The following is a 15,672-nucleotide window of genomic DNA, read 5'->3' as shown; positions in this document are numbered from 1 at the left end:
AGGGCAGAACAAAAGCCAGCAAAGGGATGGAAGAGACCCAAAATAGATCTTTCTTGAACTGATTTGTGTCAGAGTTATAAACAATTCCACGTATGAAAGAAAAGTAGACAGGCAAGCACTTACAGAAGACAAGAGCACAGAATTATTTTTTCTGTTTCTTTCTTTTTTCCTTTCTCTCTCTCTCTTCTGGTTTTCCGATCCAGATCCCCAACGCAAACATTGCAGGAGGTGGCTGTGCTCCCTGCAGGAGGCTGTTGACCGTGTGCACTCTCACAGGCGTGCACACGGGCTTCCCGCCCACGGCCATCCCTCTATTGTTACACAGCACATTTTATAATGCAGATCACTGTCTACAACATGGCTCATTATTTTCCTCTCTGAATAAAATATGAACACATCAATTATGTGTCAGTCTGTTTCTAAATGCATACCCTTGTCGCACTGACCTCTTTCTGCTTTTATATTTTTCAGTATGTTCCTGACATTTGTCAATTGGGTTAGTTCCAGACCTTTCTAACCTATTATCGTATTATTATAGCACTTTTCAAACTTTCTTCTATCACATTAGTTGGACACAAAGGCACACTGGGAGGGTGAGCCTGGCTGTGCTGGCCGCAGGCACTCACCACTGCTTGTAGTCCGCGTCGCAGTTACAGTAGTACTTGGGATCTGTGCAGTTGCGTTCAATGCCGCAGGCACATTTCTGGATTCCAGGCCCAGAACCTCCCCAGTAGTAGTGCTTCTCGTTGGCTTTGCCAACCCACCAAGTGTAAGGGCTTCCATCTACAAGAAAAGGGAAAGGCACATTTAGAAACAGACCTGGGTTCAGTCATCACACTGCCACACTTACACCCACTTCCCCAGGAATACTCTGATAGTCTGAGCCTCACTCAACCATCTTAAAAGTCAATTTATTTCAGACAACCCACAGAGTGGGAGAAAATCTTCACAATGCATCCATCTGACAAAGGACTAATATCCAGAATCTACAACAAACTCAAACGAATTCAAGAAAAAAACAATCCCATCAAAAAGTGGGCTAAGGCTATGAATAGAAAATCCTCAAAATCAGATCTACAAAAGGCCAACAAACATATGAAAAAATGCTCAGTATCCCTAATGATCAGGGAAATGCACATCAAAACCACAATGCGATACTACTTTATTCCCGCAGGAAAAGCCATAATCAAAAAATCAAAAAATAATATATGTTGGTGTGGATGTGGTGAAACGGGAACACTTCCACCCTGCTGGTGGGAATGTAAACTAGTACAACCACTATGGAAAACAGTGTGGAGATTCCTTAAAGAACTAAAAGTAGAACTACCATTTGATCCAGCAATCCCACTACTGGATATCTACCCAGAGGAAAAGAAGTCATTATACTCAAAAGATACTTGCACACATATGTTTACAGCAGCACAATTCACAATTGCAAAATTGTGGAACCAACCTAAATGCCCATCAGTCAATGAATGGATAAGGAAACTGTTTCATACACCACACACACACACACACACACACACAAACATATATGATGGCATACTACTCAGCCATAAAAAGAAACGAATTAATGGCATTTGCAGCAACCTGGATGGGACTGAAAACTATTATTCTAAGTGAAGTAACTCAGGAATGGAAAACCAAACATTGTGTATTCTCACTCATAAGTGGGAGCTAAACTATGAGGATGCAAAGGCAGAAGAATGATACAAGGACTTTTGGGACTCAGGGTGAAAGGGTGGGAAGGGGGTGAGGGATAAAAGACAACAAATTGGATTCAGTGTATACTGCTTGGGTGATGGGTGCACCAAAATCTCAGAAATCACCACTAAAGAACTTACTCATGTAATCAAATACTAGCTGTTACCCAAAAACTTACAGAAATAATTTTTCTTTTAAAAAAAGATTTTAATTCTATACTTCAAAAGGCTCTTTTAGGCTTAGACAAGTTTTCATAAGCATATATCACAATTTTACATGCATATAAATGCAAATATAAGCATAAAAAAGTAAATTTATGTCAATAATAGAAATATTTGATAAAAAAAAGTCAGTGGGAATGTTAAGCTCAAGATTTCTTGTGGGAATATGTACCTCTCTCCTTGGAAGACAATTTTACATTCAAACTTCTGTAATTTAGGAGTCTATTTAGTAAATTGGAAGCCAAGTTGGGGTCAGTCTACGATGAGGGTGTGTGGGCCATGAATTGATTCTACACTACACAATTCACTTCATGATTGGTCATGCTTTTTTGTGAACTAACGGTCATGGAGATCGTAGAATATTGGGGCCAAATACAAACTTTCAGTTTTTTTTTTTTTTTTTTCTGAGTAGGACCTCCTAATTTTATGGATAAAGAAATTTAGGTCTAGAAGAGTTAAGTAGTTCTTTTAACCACACAGCAGATTAGCCCCCAACTCTCCTTTATCATTTGGCCTAATAGTCACTCATTCATTCACTAATCATCAAACATCCATTGGGTTCCCACAAGTGCCAAACTTCATAAGCAACTCAACAGAATGGAAGAAAAAGATATAGATTGGAGAACAATTTTTTTCAGGATTATGAACACAGAGGAGAGTGGGGGAGGCAAAGGAGGTCATAAAGGAAGGCTTCCCAGAGGAGGCAAAATAGTTGAGCTGCATCTTGAAGGTCAAGTAGGCATTACACAGATCAACAAGGATGTAAGAGAGGTAAGGCCTCCTAGGCAAATGGAGCACAATGTAAAAAGACAGAAAGGTAAACTTGTATTTGGAAAATATATATAGGACCATATTCATATGTAGTAGAATCAGGCTGAAGAGATGTGCTGGGAGTAGCAGTAGTAGATAGTAGGAGATAGACAGACAGCAGATGAGGGCTACATTGCAAAATATCTTTGTCCAAGTAAGAAGTTATTTTTCATTGGTTTATCCTTTCTTTTCAATGTTTATCTTCCCCCAATTTAAGAAGTTTGAACTCTACCCTGAAAATAATGGGAAACTAGTAAAGGATTTTAAGCAGGGAATTAGCATGATTAAATTTGTGTTTCAAAAGATCAACAGGAAGATGAAAGATAGACTTCTGCAAAATGGAGTCAGGGAGGCTAGATGTGATGCTCCTATGTTAATAGAGAAAATAAACAATAAAATAGTAGTAGAAATGGAGAAGAAGAGAAAACACACACAAAAAAGGTTCAGGAATTATAACTGACTGGGACTGTGGGGATTTAGGTGGAAGAGAAGATGGGCAGGCAGTGCTGTGGATTAATCCAGGCTTCTGGTTTGTGTGAATGGGGATGGTACTGTGTTTCATGAAAGTAGAGCACAGGGAAGGAAGATCATCATCACAAGTCTAGGGAATGTGGAAGAAAAGATAATGGGTTTGCTGCACAAAATGTGCAAATTGATTATAGAAGTCTGGTTCTAAGGAGCATTTTCTGAGCTGAAAATACATTTTAAGAACTATCAGGGCAAACCAGAACATATTGGAAGTGGGAGAAATGCTGGTGGAAACTTTTAGATTACAACATCATTTCAAAAACAGAATGATTTCATAGCTGGGCACAGTGGCAGGTGCCTGTAGTCCCAGTTACTTGGGAGGCTGAGGCAGGAGAATTGCTTGAACCTGGGAGGTGCAGGTTGCAGTGAGCCAAGATCGCACCACTGCAACCTAGCTTGGGCGACAGAGTGAGACTCTGTCTCAAAAACAAGACAAAACAAACAAACAACAAAAAACCCACCAAAAACCAAGAATGATTTCACACTGCTATAAAGAATGACCCAAGATTGGGTCTTTACCAATTTATCAAGAAAAGAGGTTTAACTGACTCACAATTTTGCATGACTGAGGAGGCCTCAGAAAACTTACGATCATGGCAGAAGGAGAAGGGGAAGCAAGGCACGTCTTCTCATGGGGGCAGGGGAGAGAGAGAAAGCAAGAAGGGGGAAGTGCCAGGCACTTATGAAACAACCAGATCTCATGTGAACTCACTATCATGAGAACAGCACAGGGGAATCGCCCCCATGATCCAGTCACCTCCCACCAAGTCCTTCCCTTGACACATGGGGTTACAATTCAGATTACAATTCAATATGAGATTTGGGTGGGGACACAGCCAAACCATATCAGAGATGGACATGACCGTAGTGGAGTGCAAGAACGAAGGCAGCCAGGGCGGTGGTAGAACAACACAGGAGGATTTCCCAAAGAGCAGAGGGGCCAGCATCATCAGATGTCATAGTGAAGTCTATTAAGGTGAGGAGCTAAGAGTCTTCTTTTAATTTGACAGCTGGAAGGTCACTTTGATTTTGATGGAGGAGTTTCCGGTGAATGGCGGGAAGAAAAGCCTAGATGTGGTAGGCAGAGGAAAGAATGGAAGCAGAGACCAGGAAGGCCCTGACAACGGATGACTCTTTCTTTCTTTTTTTTTTTTTTTTCTTGAGATGGAGTCTGGGTCTGTCATGCAGGCTGGAGTGCAGTGGTGTGATCTCGGCTCACTGCAACTCCCGCCTCCTGGGTTCAAGCGATTCTCCTGCCTCAGTCTCCTAAGTAGCTGGGATTAGAGGCATGCACCACCACGCCCAGCTAATTTTTGTATTTTTAGTGGAGATAGGGTTTTACCATATTGGCCAGCTGGTCTCAAACTCCTGACCTCAGGTGATCCACCCGCTTTGGCCTCTCAAAGTGCTAAGATTACAGGCGAGAGCCACCATGTCTGACTGGATGACTCTTTCTTGTTCTTAATTTGACTTTACCATATGAGAGTGCACTGAATGTTAAATCCACTCTCTTGACAACTTTTTAAGTGTCCAATGTAGCATTAACGATATGGTATTGTACGGCTGGTTTTTAGAACTTACTCTTTTGGTTTAACTGAAGCTTTTACGCCCATTGATTAGTAACTGTGTACTTCCCCCTCTTCCCAGCCCCTGGTGACCATCAGCTCCTCTTTGTTTCTATGATTTGACTACTTTATATTTTATTATTTTTTTTTAAGACAGGTCTCACTCTGTCACCCAGGCTGGAGTGCAGTGGAGCGATCATAACTCACTGTAGCCTTGACCTCCTGGGCTCAAGCCATCCTCCCACCTCAGCCTCCTGAGTAGCTGGAACTACAGGCACATGCCACCAAACTTGACTAATTTTTGTATTTTTTGCAGAGAAAGGGTTTTGCCATGTTGCCTAGGCTGGTCTCGAACTTTTGGGCTCAAGCGATTCACCTGCCTCTGCCTCTCAAAGTGCTGGGATGACAGGCCTGAGTGACCACATTCAGCCGGATTTGACTACTTTAGATACCTCATATAAGCAGAGTCATATAGTATTTGTGTATACATACAATGGAATATTATTCAGACTGAAAAAAGAAGGACATTTTTGCAATATGTCACAACATGGATGAACCTTGAGAACATTATGCTAAGAGAGCAGAGGATTGCTGGAAGCTGGGGAATGAGTGGAATCTAACAGAGGTAGTGTCAGTCAGTAAGCCAAAAATGGCTAGTCAATGAAAATCTCTGGGGCCGGGTACGGTGGTTTACGCCTGTAATCCCAGTGCTTTGGGAGGCGGTGACAGGTGGATCATGAGGTCAGGAGTTCAAGACCAGCCTGGCCAAGATGGGACCCAACGGGGCGATCTGAAATTTTTCCTCCATGTGCAAGGAGTGCAGGTGCAAGGAGGTGGCATGCTAGTGTCCTGGCAAGAGCAGCCTGGTATCCCTGCTTCTTCTCCCATCCCTCACTCTTTCTCAAGTCACAATACTTTAGTCTTCATACAACACATGCTCCCAGTGAGGTTGATGCAAAATTGATGTTGTTCTGTTCTTTTTCCTTAGAAAATAAGTTAAATACAGCACAAAATGCTTAACTTAGCTCTTTCCACATCTACTGCAAAAGAATGCCAATAAGAAAAACATATTGCAGAGAGAAAACAAATTGTGGACTTTGTTATTAGCATTGGCTAATTTGGTTAAATCCCTGTAACTAAAATAAATTATTAATTTGTTGTGTATTTTATATTCAGCAAGACCAGAATGGTTCAATTTACTTTGAGCAAAGAATTCCCTTATTCCAGTGCTATGCTAATGAAATGCTACTTTTAGCTTTACAAATCATTATTTACCTGTTAATTGGCTTTGGGGAATAGCAGTTAAAGGCAATAAAAATGGAAAGCCTTTTTAAAAGACAAGGGCAAAAAGTGGTGAGGAAAGAAATAATTTAATTATCTATTTCCAAGAGTTCAAGAACTTCTCTAACCTCAGAATAGGAAGATTGTAGTTAACTATGTTAAGTAGGTGTAGTCCCTGCAACAAGATTAGGTAATGATGAATGGCATTCTAAGTTAACTAAAGCTAAATTATCAAAGTAAGGCATATCGTATTAAAACAGCCAAATATGAATTGAATTAAATATAATCACTATACTGTTTGTATTCACTTCAGATCAAGTTTTATTATGGTGAAGGGTTTATTAAGGTTTGGATGATTAAACTGGGAAAGAGAGAAAGAAAACAGGCTACAAAGGAAAGGAGTTTTCCAAGACTTACTTAAAAAAACCAATAAACTGGGTGCGGTGGCTCGTGCCTGTAGTCCCAGCACTTTAGGAGGCCAAGGTGGGCGGATCACCTGAGGTCAGGGGTTTGAAATCAGCCCGGCCAACATGGTGAAACCCTGTCTCTACTAAAAATACAAAAATTAGCCAGGTGTGGTGGTGTGCACCTGTAATCCCCGCTACTCAGGAGGCTGATGAGGCAGGGGAATCACTCAAACCCAGGAGGTGGAGTTTGCAGTGAGCTGAGATTGTGCCACTACACCCCAGCCTGGGTGACAGGGCAAGACTCTGTCTAAAAAAAAAAAAAAAAGAAAAAGAAAAAGAAAGAAAGAAACCAATAAATTTCTGTTACTTATTTTCACCAATAACAAGAAGTTGTTTCAGAAGCACAAGGGCAAATGCTTGGGGACCGCTTGATGAAAATGAGGTACATACCTGTGATTTTCAAAATGTGTTCTTTGGAACTTCTGGTCTATACCAAGTAACTTAACAGGCTGCTTAAATAAATATGATCCTGGCACCCGCTGAGATAAGACCCAGCACAGTCACTGGGACATTTAATTTGTTTCATTCCGGCTGTTTCTATATTAAAAACAATGCCACATGGGTATATAATCTCCAAAATGAAAACGTAAAAGCATCTTTTTAGCTTGATGAAAACTAGTTTTATCATATGTACGATTACAACCTTATCTACAAATTCTGTTAAAGAGTCCCTGGGGGCTCTTTAGCTGAGGAAATAGAACAGGTCTACCTTTGCAGCAGAAACACGCTTTTCACTAATTGTTCTCAGTGTCCCCTGCTGGTGGCTCACGGCAGTCCTTCCCAGGCTCTGCTCTCTGGTAGCAGTTGGTTGTGAAGGACCCTGCAGTGCAGGATTTTTTCTAAGCGACTCATGCTCAGAAAAATCTCCTACTTCTTTCTCTCTTCCTTTCTTACCACTGCCAAATCTTTTTTCTCCACTTTGTAAGTCAATTTCAGCTGACCACTCTGATCTGATTACAAAATCCATATCAAGTTATGAATGGTGATGATACACGTACTAAGTATAGACATCTTTAATTGGTGCAATTCTAGACCATTCAAAACATTCTTGCACCTGTAAGAAACTTTCCTTCCAGTGCAAATGTCCTAGATAACAAGAAAGATAAAATAGCTTTTATAATAACCTCCAGGATGGGATGGAGCAGAAAAGGAATTTGGAGGTGCTGTAGTCTCTATAGAGTCCTCCAAATCGTCTGATAGCTGTAATTTGGAAGATCAAGCAGGCCAGAATTTTCTTTTTTTTCCCCCAGTATGGATATGTACACTTCCAGGAATACAGGGGTTTAAAGCCAAAGCTGACAGGAACCCCTGCCCCAGGGACTGGAAATGGAAACAGGCTACTAGCCCTAGTTCTCTGGCTTAAATACAGACAGCTTTCTCTTCTTTTACATGTGGAAAATCCCTACAGCATCACTTCCAAGATCTGGGCCATGGTAGCTGAAGTCTCCGGATCCTTACAGGAGGATGAAGTGGGGGAGGTGAAGCCGTGGAGTAATAACTTCTGATTTTTTTTTTTTTTTCCCCACCACCAGTGGTGGGAGGTAAGTATAGGGAAGGGTTTTTAACTTCCCTATGATTCCCCTAAGATCTTGTAAACAATATAGATCCCCTGTCCTGTAGAATAAGAATCTCAGAGGAAGAGTTTGAGACTCAGTGTCCCTGTGATCCTTATCATCAGACCAGTCTGCCATATACTACCCTGGGAAAAGGACAGTGGTAGGTGGAGTTCATCGGACACTTGGGAACATCTATCAAGAAACAATAAGGCCCAGATGACTGGGTGCCATTGGGATACCAATCCAGGACCTTGTTTTCTTGGTAAGATACAAAGAGGTGATAATGGTGTTACTGTAGTAACATCTCAATTTAATTCCCCAATTTTTTTTCTCAATAATACACTCATTGTAATACTTTTTTTCATCAGTTTTATAACCATGGTCTTGAGTCAAAAATTCCTGTCTTTTACTATTTAAATTAAGAACTTTAAAAATAAAATTAAAAAATCACGTATTGGCATTCTCATAGATACAAACAGTCTATCATCTCAAGTTACCTATGATTTCAGTTTATTAAACAGGATAGCAACATTCTCTTTTGTTTCCTAACCATCCAATTCTACATTGTTTTATGTTAATATATATGCCAAACAAAGAATGAGTCAAGATAAAATCCTGTGGAGTCCATACTGCAGATGGTGATGCGAGTTTGGGAAAAACTGGTAATTCTGAAGTTCTAATATAAACATTCAATTTGGTAGTTAAAGGTGAGCATTTTATCTTTCTGTCACTGAATATCACTAAACTCATCTGATTAGGGGTGAATAGAAATAAATGCAGTTGATTAGCTTCAGGTTGTATCTTTTAGAATTACATTGGATTTTGCTGCATTTTATTGATTTGAATAGGGACCAAATTTAGAAATGTAGAATTGAAGTTCAGATCAAAATGGACCTGAACTGAAATGTTAATTAAAAATTAATTGTATTGCATAATATTTAAATTTATTTTAGTGAATTGAACTTAATAGATTTCAATCAAGGACTGATTCCACTGAGAAGAATTTGAGGCAGTAGAATCAAATCACTTTAAGTCTTATTAAAATGAAGTAGATTTTATTAATTTGAATGAAATTTAAGTGACAGATTATATGGGAGTTTATAATTCTGAGCAGTATTAAAGAGAAAAGAATAGACCAATTCACTCTAAGTTAACTTGGCTCTGTTTCTCTTGCGGTCACTGGCACTGCAGGACCCTTCAGTAACCCTTTGTGCCATAGTGTCCAGAAACAAGTGTGATTAATAAGACCAAAGTAATAGAATGGAGCCATATGCTGTTTGTTTCTTTGATTCTTTTTGTTTCTTTTATTCTTTTAACAACAGTTGTTCCTTTCCAACCTCTATCTATTTATTAAATATATCTTCTTTCCTGTCCTAATGCAGTGGATATGATCCATTTAGTTCAATGTTAAACTAAGTTGGTGATGAAGGTCTTCATGTGCTTCCTGATTTTAAAGAAAACACTTTTATGTGTAACCGCTGAGTTATGATGCTGCTATCACTTCTTAAGAATAGTTCATCCTGCCGGGCGCGGTGGCTCACGCCTGTAATCCCAGCACTTTGGGAAGACGAGGCGGGCAGATCACGAGGTCAGGAGATCGAGACCATCCTGGCTAACACAGTGAAACCCTGTCTCTATTAAAAATACAAAAAATTAGCCGGGCGCGGTGGCGGGCGCCTGTAGTCCCAGCTACTCTGGAGGCTGAGGCAGGAGAATGGCATGAACCCGGGACACGGAGCTTGCAGTGGGCCAAGATCGCGCCACTGCACTCCAGCCTGGGCGACATCTAAAAAAACAAAACAAAACAAAACCAAAACAAAACAAAATTCATCTTTATGTTTAAGGAAGGAAGTTATTTGCCATTTACCATTTGTTAGGGGTTTTTTTTTTTTTTTTTTTTTTTTGCATGAATCAATACTGGATTTTATTCAATTATTTGTCTGCTCTTTTTAAAATAATAAAAAGTTTTTTCTCCTTTTAGTGTTTAGAGATTTTTTCTAATGATAGTACTTTTTAAAAAAAATCTACTTTGCTGTGATACATCATTATTCACATATATGGTTGGGTTCACTTTGCTATTTTGTTTAGGATTTTTGCCACTGTACTCATGAATGACTTTGGCCTATAATTTCCCTTTCTTGTACTATCATTATGTTTTTGGTATCAAGTTAATACTGGCCTCAAAGAATGGTGGGGGGGCTATGTTGGAATTATTTAGTAAACTGTCTGAGGCTCATATAATTTGGTATCTTTAATTATAAGATTATTCTTATATCCATTTCTATAAGTTTATATTCTAATTTATGTTTTTTCCAGGTTGATTTTTTTTAAATGAATTTGCCCATTGCATTTAAATATTTAAATATATTGGGAAATAGTTGTGTGTTTATACCCCTTTTCTTCATTGCTACTAATATATTTTCCTGCTATTTTGTGACCAGTCTAGTCAGAAGTTTATTGATTTTGTTAATCTCTTCAAAAAATTAATTTGTTGATTTTTACTTACTGTATGGTTGATTTTCTTGTTCATTTATTCCTGCTTTTACATTCATTTCATTTGTTCTACTTTCTCTGGATATATCCTAAAATCCTTTATTCTTTTTTTTTTAAAGTTTTTAATTGACAAATAAAAATTGTATATATTTAATATACAACATGATGTCTTGAAATATGTATACACTGTGAAATGGCTCAGTGTAGCTAATGAACATATGCATTACCTCACATACTTATCATTTTTTGTATACTCTCAGCAATATTCAAAATGCAGTGTAGCGTTATTAACTATAATCATCATGTTGTACAATAGATCTCTTGAACTTATTCCTTCTATCTAACTAAAATTTTACATCCTTTGGTCAACAACTCTGCCTCCCATTCCCTAGCCTCTGGTAACCAACGACCAACTCTCTAATTCTCTCTAATTCTATGAGTTCAACTGTAAAAAACTCCACATATAAGTGAGATGATGTGGTATTTGTCTTTCTGTGCCTAGCTCATTTCACTCAACATAATGTATTCTATGTTCATCCATGTTGCCAGAAATCACTGTGTTTAAATACCACTTTCTCTTTATCCGTTCATCCATTCATGGATGCTTAGGTTGATTCCACATCTGGGCTATCGTGAAAAATGCTGCAATGAACATGGGAATGCAGATACCTCTTTGACATACTGATTTCAGTTTTAAAAAATACATAGCAGGTAGAGAGATGGCTGGATCATACGGAAGTTCTTTTTTTTTTATGGAACTTCTATGCTGTTTCTCATAATGGCCACCCTAATTTACATTCCCACCAAAAGTGTACAAGAACTCCCTTCTTTGTCTAATATCTTAATATGGATGCTTGGCTCAATAATTTTCAGCCTTTCTAAGCTTTAACTATACACATATAAGACTATAAATTCTACCAAAATACCACTTTAGGAATACCCTTCAAGCTTTGAATTATGCTGTCATCATTATTTGGTAATATGTACTAATTTTGATTATTATTTCTTCTATGACTCAGGGATTATTTAGAAGTATTTTTAAAATGTCTAATGATATGTTTTGCTTTAAGCTTTTTTGTAAAATTGTCTTTTTAGCTGATTTTTAAAATTTAACTGATCATGGTCAGAGGACAGGATTTATGATACAAATAACCTGAAATTTGTTGAGATTTGTTTTAAAGAATCGAGTCTGTGGTCAATATTCAAAACTATTTTACATGTGCTTGAAAAAATATTTATTTTCTAATTGTTCTATGCCATTGACTCACAGTTATTAATTATGTGATTTAATCCAATCTGGGTTGCCCAATAGGTAACCAATAGCCACATGCATCTATTTAAAATTTAGTTTTTCAGTCTCACCAGCTGTATGGGCTAATGGCTACCATATTGGACAGAAAATATTTTGATCACCTCATACTGCTGCTCTGTACACTTAATGATTTTTAAAGTCTTATGACCTATAATTACTGAGTCATCAATATTAAAAGCTTCTTTTATAATACTATATCTTTCAATCTTCCCAAGTTTAGCATTAGGTATTTTTAGTAATTTGGAAATTTGTATCCTATTGTAATGCTCTGAATTATAATATTTTTATCTCTTTCCTTTGCATTCGTATCAATAGGCTCATAATAGCCTTTTTGAACTTGTAATTTCCTGGCCTTGTTTTCTGTCATCTTTCTTTCAGACTCTGTGGTGTCCTTAATGTTTTTTAATGTCTCTTGTGTACAGCACATAGTTTTTCTTTTTAACTGTCTAAAATTGTCTTTTAACTGGAGAGTCTATTTATTGTGATAACTGACTTGGATTTATTTCCAAATATTTGTACTTTTTCTTTCTTATTTGCTTTTTATTGTTACTAATGTTTAAGTATTTTTTCTTCCTTCTGAATTGATTATTTTTCTTCATTCTATATATTTTCTACTGGTTTAGAATTTTACATTCTCTTAAATATCATTCTTTTAGTAGATACCCTAGAAACTTTAAATTTCATATTTAACTTAACAGTGTCTCAACTTAGTATATTTATTCTCTTCCTAAACAATACAGCAATTTTATAGCTTGTTTCTCTTCCTTACATATAAGTATTTTATCTATTTTTTTTAGCTTCCTCTTGTTTTCTTTAAATATCACAAACTAAAGTTTATTGCTCAATATTGTCAATGTTTGCATAAATTTACTAACATTTTACTATTTCCTTTGTTCCCTCTTTTTTCTATCTCAGACTATTCTTATGAGATCTTTTTTTTTTTTCTTTTTCTGTAATACAGCCTTTGGATAGTCTTTTATTGAGGGTCAGAGGGTAGTACATAATTGTTATTTTGCCCTAAAAAGTCTTTATTTAGGACTTTATATAGGTGTTTTTTTCTGGGTGGCATATTCAAGGTCAACGGTTATTTTCTCACAATAGTTTGAAAATATTCTCATGTCTTCAGGGTCCATTGTCAAGAAGTCAATGGTCAGTTTAATTTCCATTCTTTTGTAAATAATCTGTAATTTCTGTTTAGCTGGGGATTTCTTTCATTGTGGCTTACATCCACTATGACACCTTAATCTGAATTTTAATTTGCATGTTTTTTTGGTTCTGGTCAATATTTAGCCATCATTCACCAAAATAAGGCCTCACCACTTTTATCTCTTCTTTCACAACTCCAATTAGAGATGTATTGATTGGTCCCGATCTAATCTTCTTACTCTTAACGTTTTATTTTTCGTATTTGACAACTCTGTCTCACTGGGCATGTTTCTGGGAAATTTCTTCAGAATCTAATTTCAATTTCACTATTCCTACTTCAGCTGGGTAGAAACTGCTATTTATCTCTAACATTAAGCTTTTAGTTTTATCTATTATGTTTTTATTCCTATAATGTTTATTTGGTTCTTTTTCAAATGTTATCCATTATTTTTGATAGTATATCCAATTCTCTCTTTATAAATTTTTTCAATCCAATAATTTCAATACCTGAAGATTTTGTAGGACTGAAAATGCTATTAGTTATCTCTATTGATTCACAATTACGGTATCTTGTTTCCCCATACATTTGGTGATTATTTTTTCTTTCGAGATCATGTTTCTTGGAAATATGTCTGTGAGAATCCTGTGAGGTTCAGTTGAAGGTATGTCTCTCTCAGATCATCTGCGTTTGCTTTTCTCAGCTACATGGAGACGTTACCAATCTGGGACCTCTTTAAAATATATTTTCAGCTTGAGTTTTTTCCAACCATTCAAATGCTGTGAAGTTAGGCTGTAAACATGCATCAGAACTGGCTTTCTATTACATAGCTTCAAGGGATAATTTCTTCTTTTTACTCTGAGCTAAAGTTCAGATAATCAAAATTTATACATTATCTTCTTTTGTAGAGTGGATTTTTCCATTTTTAGTTTTGTTTTTCATTGAGAGTCGAGCCCCCTGGATTTTGTTTTCCATAAAGGGATATTTGATATAATTTATTACTTGGCATGGACCCTTCTTCCTCATGTAGCCACTGAAATAAAAGCTGCGGGTTGCATGGAACTGGCAGGAGCCTTTAGGTCAACTTCTGGCTTTGGCATTCATTTATAGCCTTGGTTCATGATTTTTCTTCATTTTAGGCCTCAAGGATCTTCCTCACTTTCTTGCATGCTCAATCATACATTTAAAAGGATTTTAAAAATTATTTTTATTTTTAGTTTTTTTGAGACGAAGTCTCACTCTTGTCCCTCAGGCTGGAGTGCAATAGCATGATCTAGGCTCACTGCAACCTCCACCTCCCGGGTTCAAGCAATTCTCCTGCCTCAGCCTCCTGAGTAGCTGGTATAACAGGTGCCTGCCACCACGTCCGGCTAATTTTTGTATTTTTAGTAGAGATGGGGTTTCACCATGTTGGCCAGATTGGTCTCAAACTCCTGACCACAGGTGATCTCCCCACCTCAGCCTTCCAAAGTGCTGGGATTACAGGCGTGAGCCACCACCACGCCTGGCCTTATGCATTTTAAAAATGTTTATGGGAGAGGACTTCTGTTATATCTATTTGGCCTTAATCGTATAGTCAAAGTCCGTTACTGTGGATTTTTAAAGCAAGGGAGAGGCATGGTCAAGGTAATGTTTTATTATACAATGTGACATAAGGAAAAGGCGATTGTAAATAGAGGAACTGTTCTACAAATTAGATGGTAAAGACTTGGAGTATCATGGATATGACATTCTGCCTAACAGAGAGAGGCAAAACATACTATAAAAGGACATTAGTAGGATGTAGTGACCTGATGGATCAGCTAGTGGTAACTGCTTGATTTCACAGTTAGGCAGATCTGAACATTTTGAAAGCAATGTCAATAGGAGAGTGTTAATTTTCGGGGAAATGAACACTTTTTCAGTTTTATTTTATAGAGGGTGAATTTGAGGTGCTAGTGGGTCTCAGCTGGGGCTGGCACTACCTCCTCAGGTATGATTCGGAACCATGTGTAAGGTGCCACTGATATGTAGTGCTTCAGGTCCCATGAATGCTGAACATCTTACAATGTGTTAGATGGTCCTGCACAACAACTGTCCCACCCCAAATGCCATTAGCACCCTGGTCGAGAAGCCCTCTGACATAGCAACTTGGAAATGAGGATGTACAAGAGACAGGACTTGTGACTTCAAGAGAGAGAAATTAGAGCCAAATCTTTTTTTTTTTTTTTTGAGTTGGAGTTTCACTCTTGTTGCCCAGACTGGAGTGCCGTGGCATGATCTTGGCTCACTGCAACCTCTGCCTCCTGGGTTCAAGCAATTCTCCTGCCTCAGCCTCCTGAGTAGTTGGGATTACAGGCACCTGCCACCACACCCGGATAATTTTTTTTGTATTTTTAGTAGAAATGGGATTTCACCATATTGGCCAGGCTGATTTTGAACTCCTGGCCTCAAGCAATCCACCCGTCTTGGCCTCCCAAAGTGTTAAGATTACAGGCGTGAGCCACTGCACCCGACCAGAACCAAATCTTTAAATCTGTGAGTCATCCACAGTGACAACTGACTCCTGAGCATGGGACAGTCCGTGGAATGGAGCATATGGCCAGTTAAGG

At 38.0% G+C, this 15,672-nt stretch overlaps 1 protein-coding gene across 2 annotated transcripts in view; it reads right to left on the bottom strand.

Moving 5' to 3' along the window:
* CNTNAP2 (contactin associated protein like 2) overlaps positions 1–15,672 on the bottom strand; it is a 2,276,620-nt gene that overhangs the window by 523,024 nt on the left and 1,737,924 nt on the right. For both annotated transcript variants that reach the window (XM_025380223.1, XM_025380224.1), the window contains one exon: positions 627–783. In XM_025380223.1, coding sequence (XP_025236008.1) covers positions 627–783 — 157 coding nt within the window. The remainder of the gene's footprint in view (positions 1–626; positions 784–15,672) is intronic.

The sequence above is a fragment of the Theropithecus gelada genome, chromosome 3, assembly GCF_003255815.1.
Source record: "Theropithecus gelada isolate Dixy chromosome 3, Tgel_1.0, whole genome shotgun sequence".
In the NCBI taxonomy this organism is placed as follows: Eukaryota; Metazoa; Chordata; class Mammalia; order Primates; family Cercopithecidae; genus Theropithecus; species Theropithecus gelada.
Note: the sequence above shows the minus strand (reverse complement) of the source record. Positions and strands in the feature narration are given on the sequence as shown.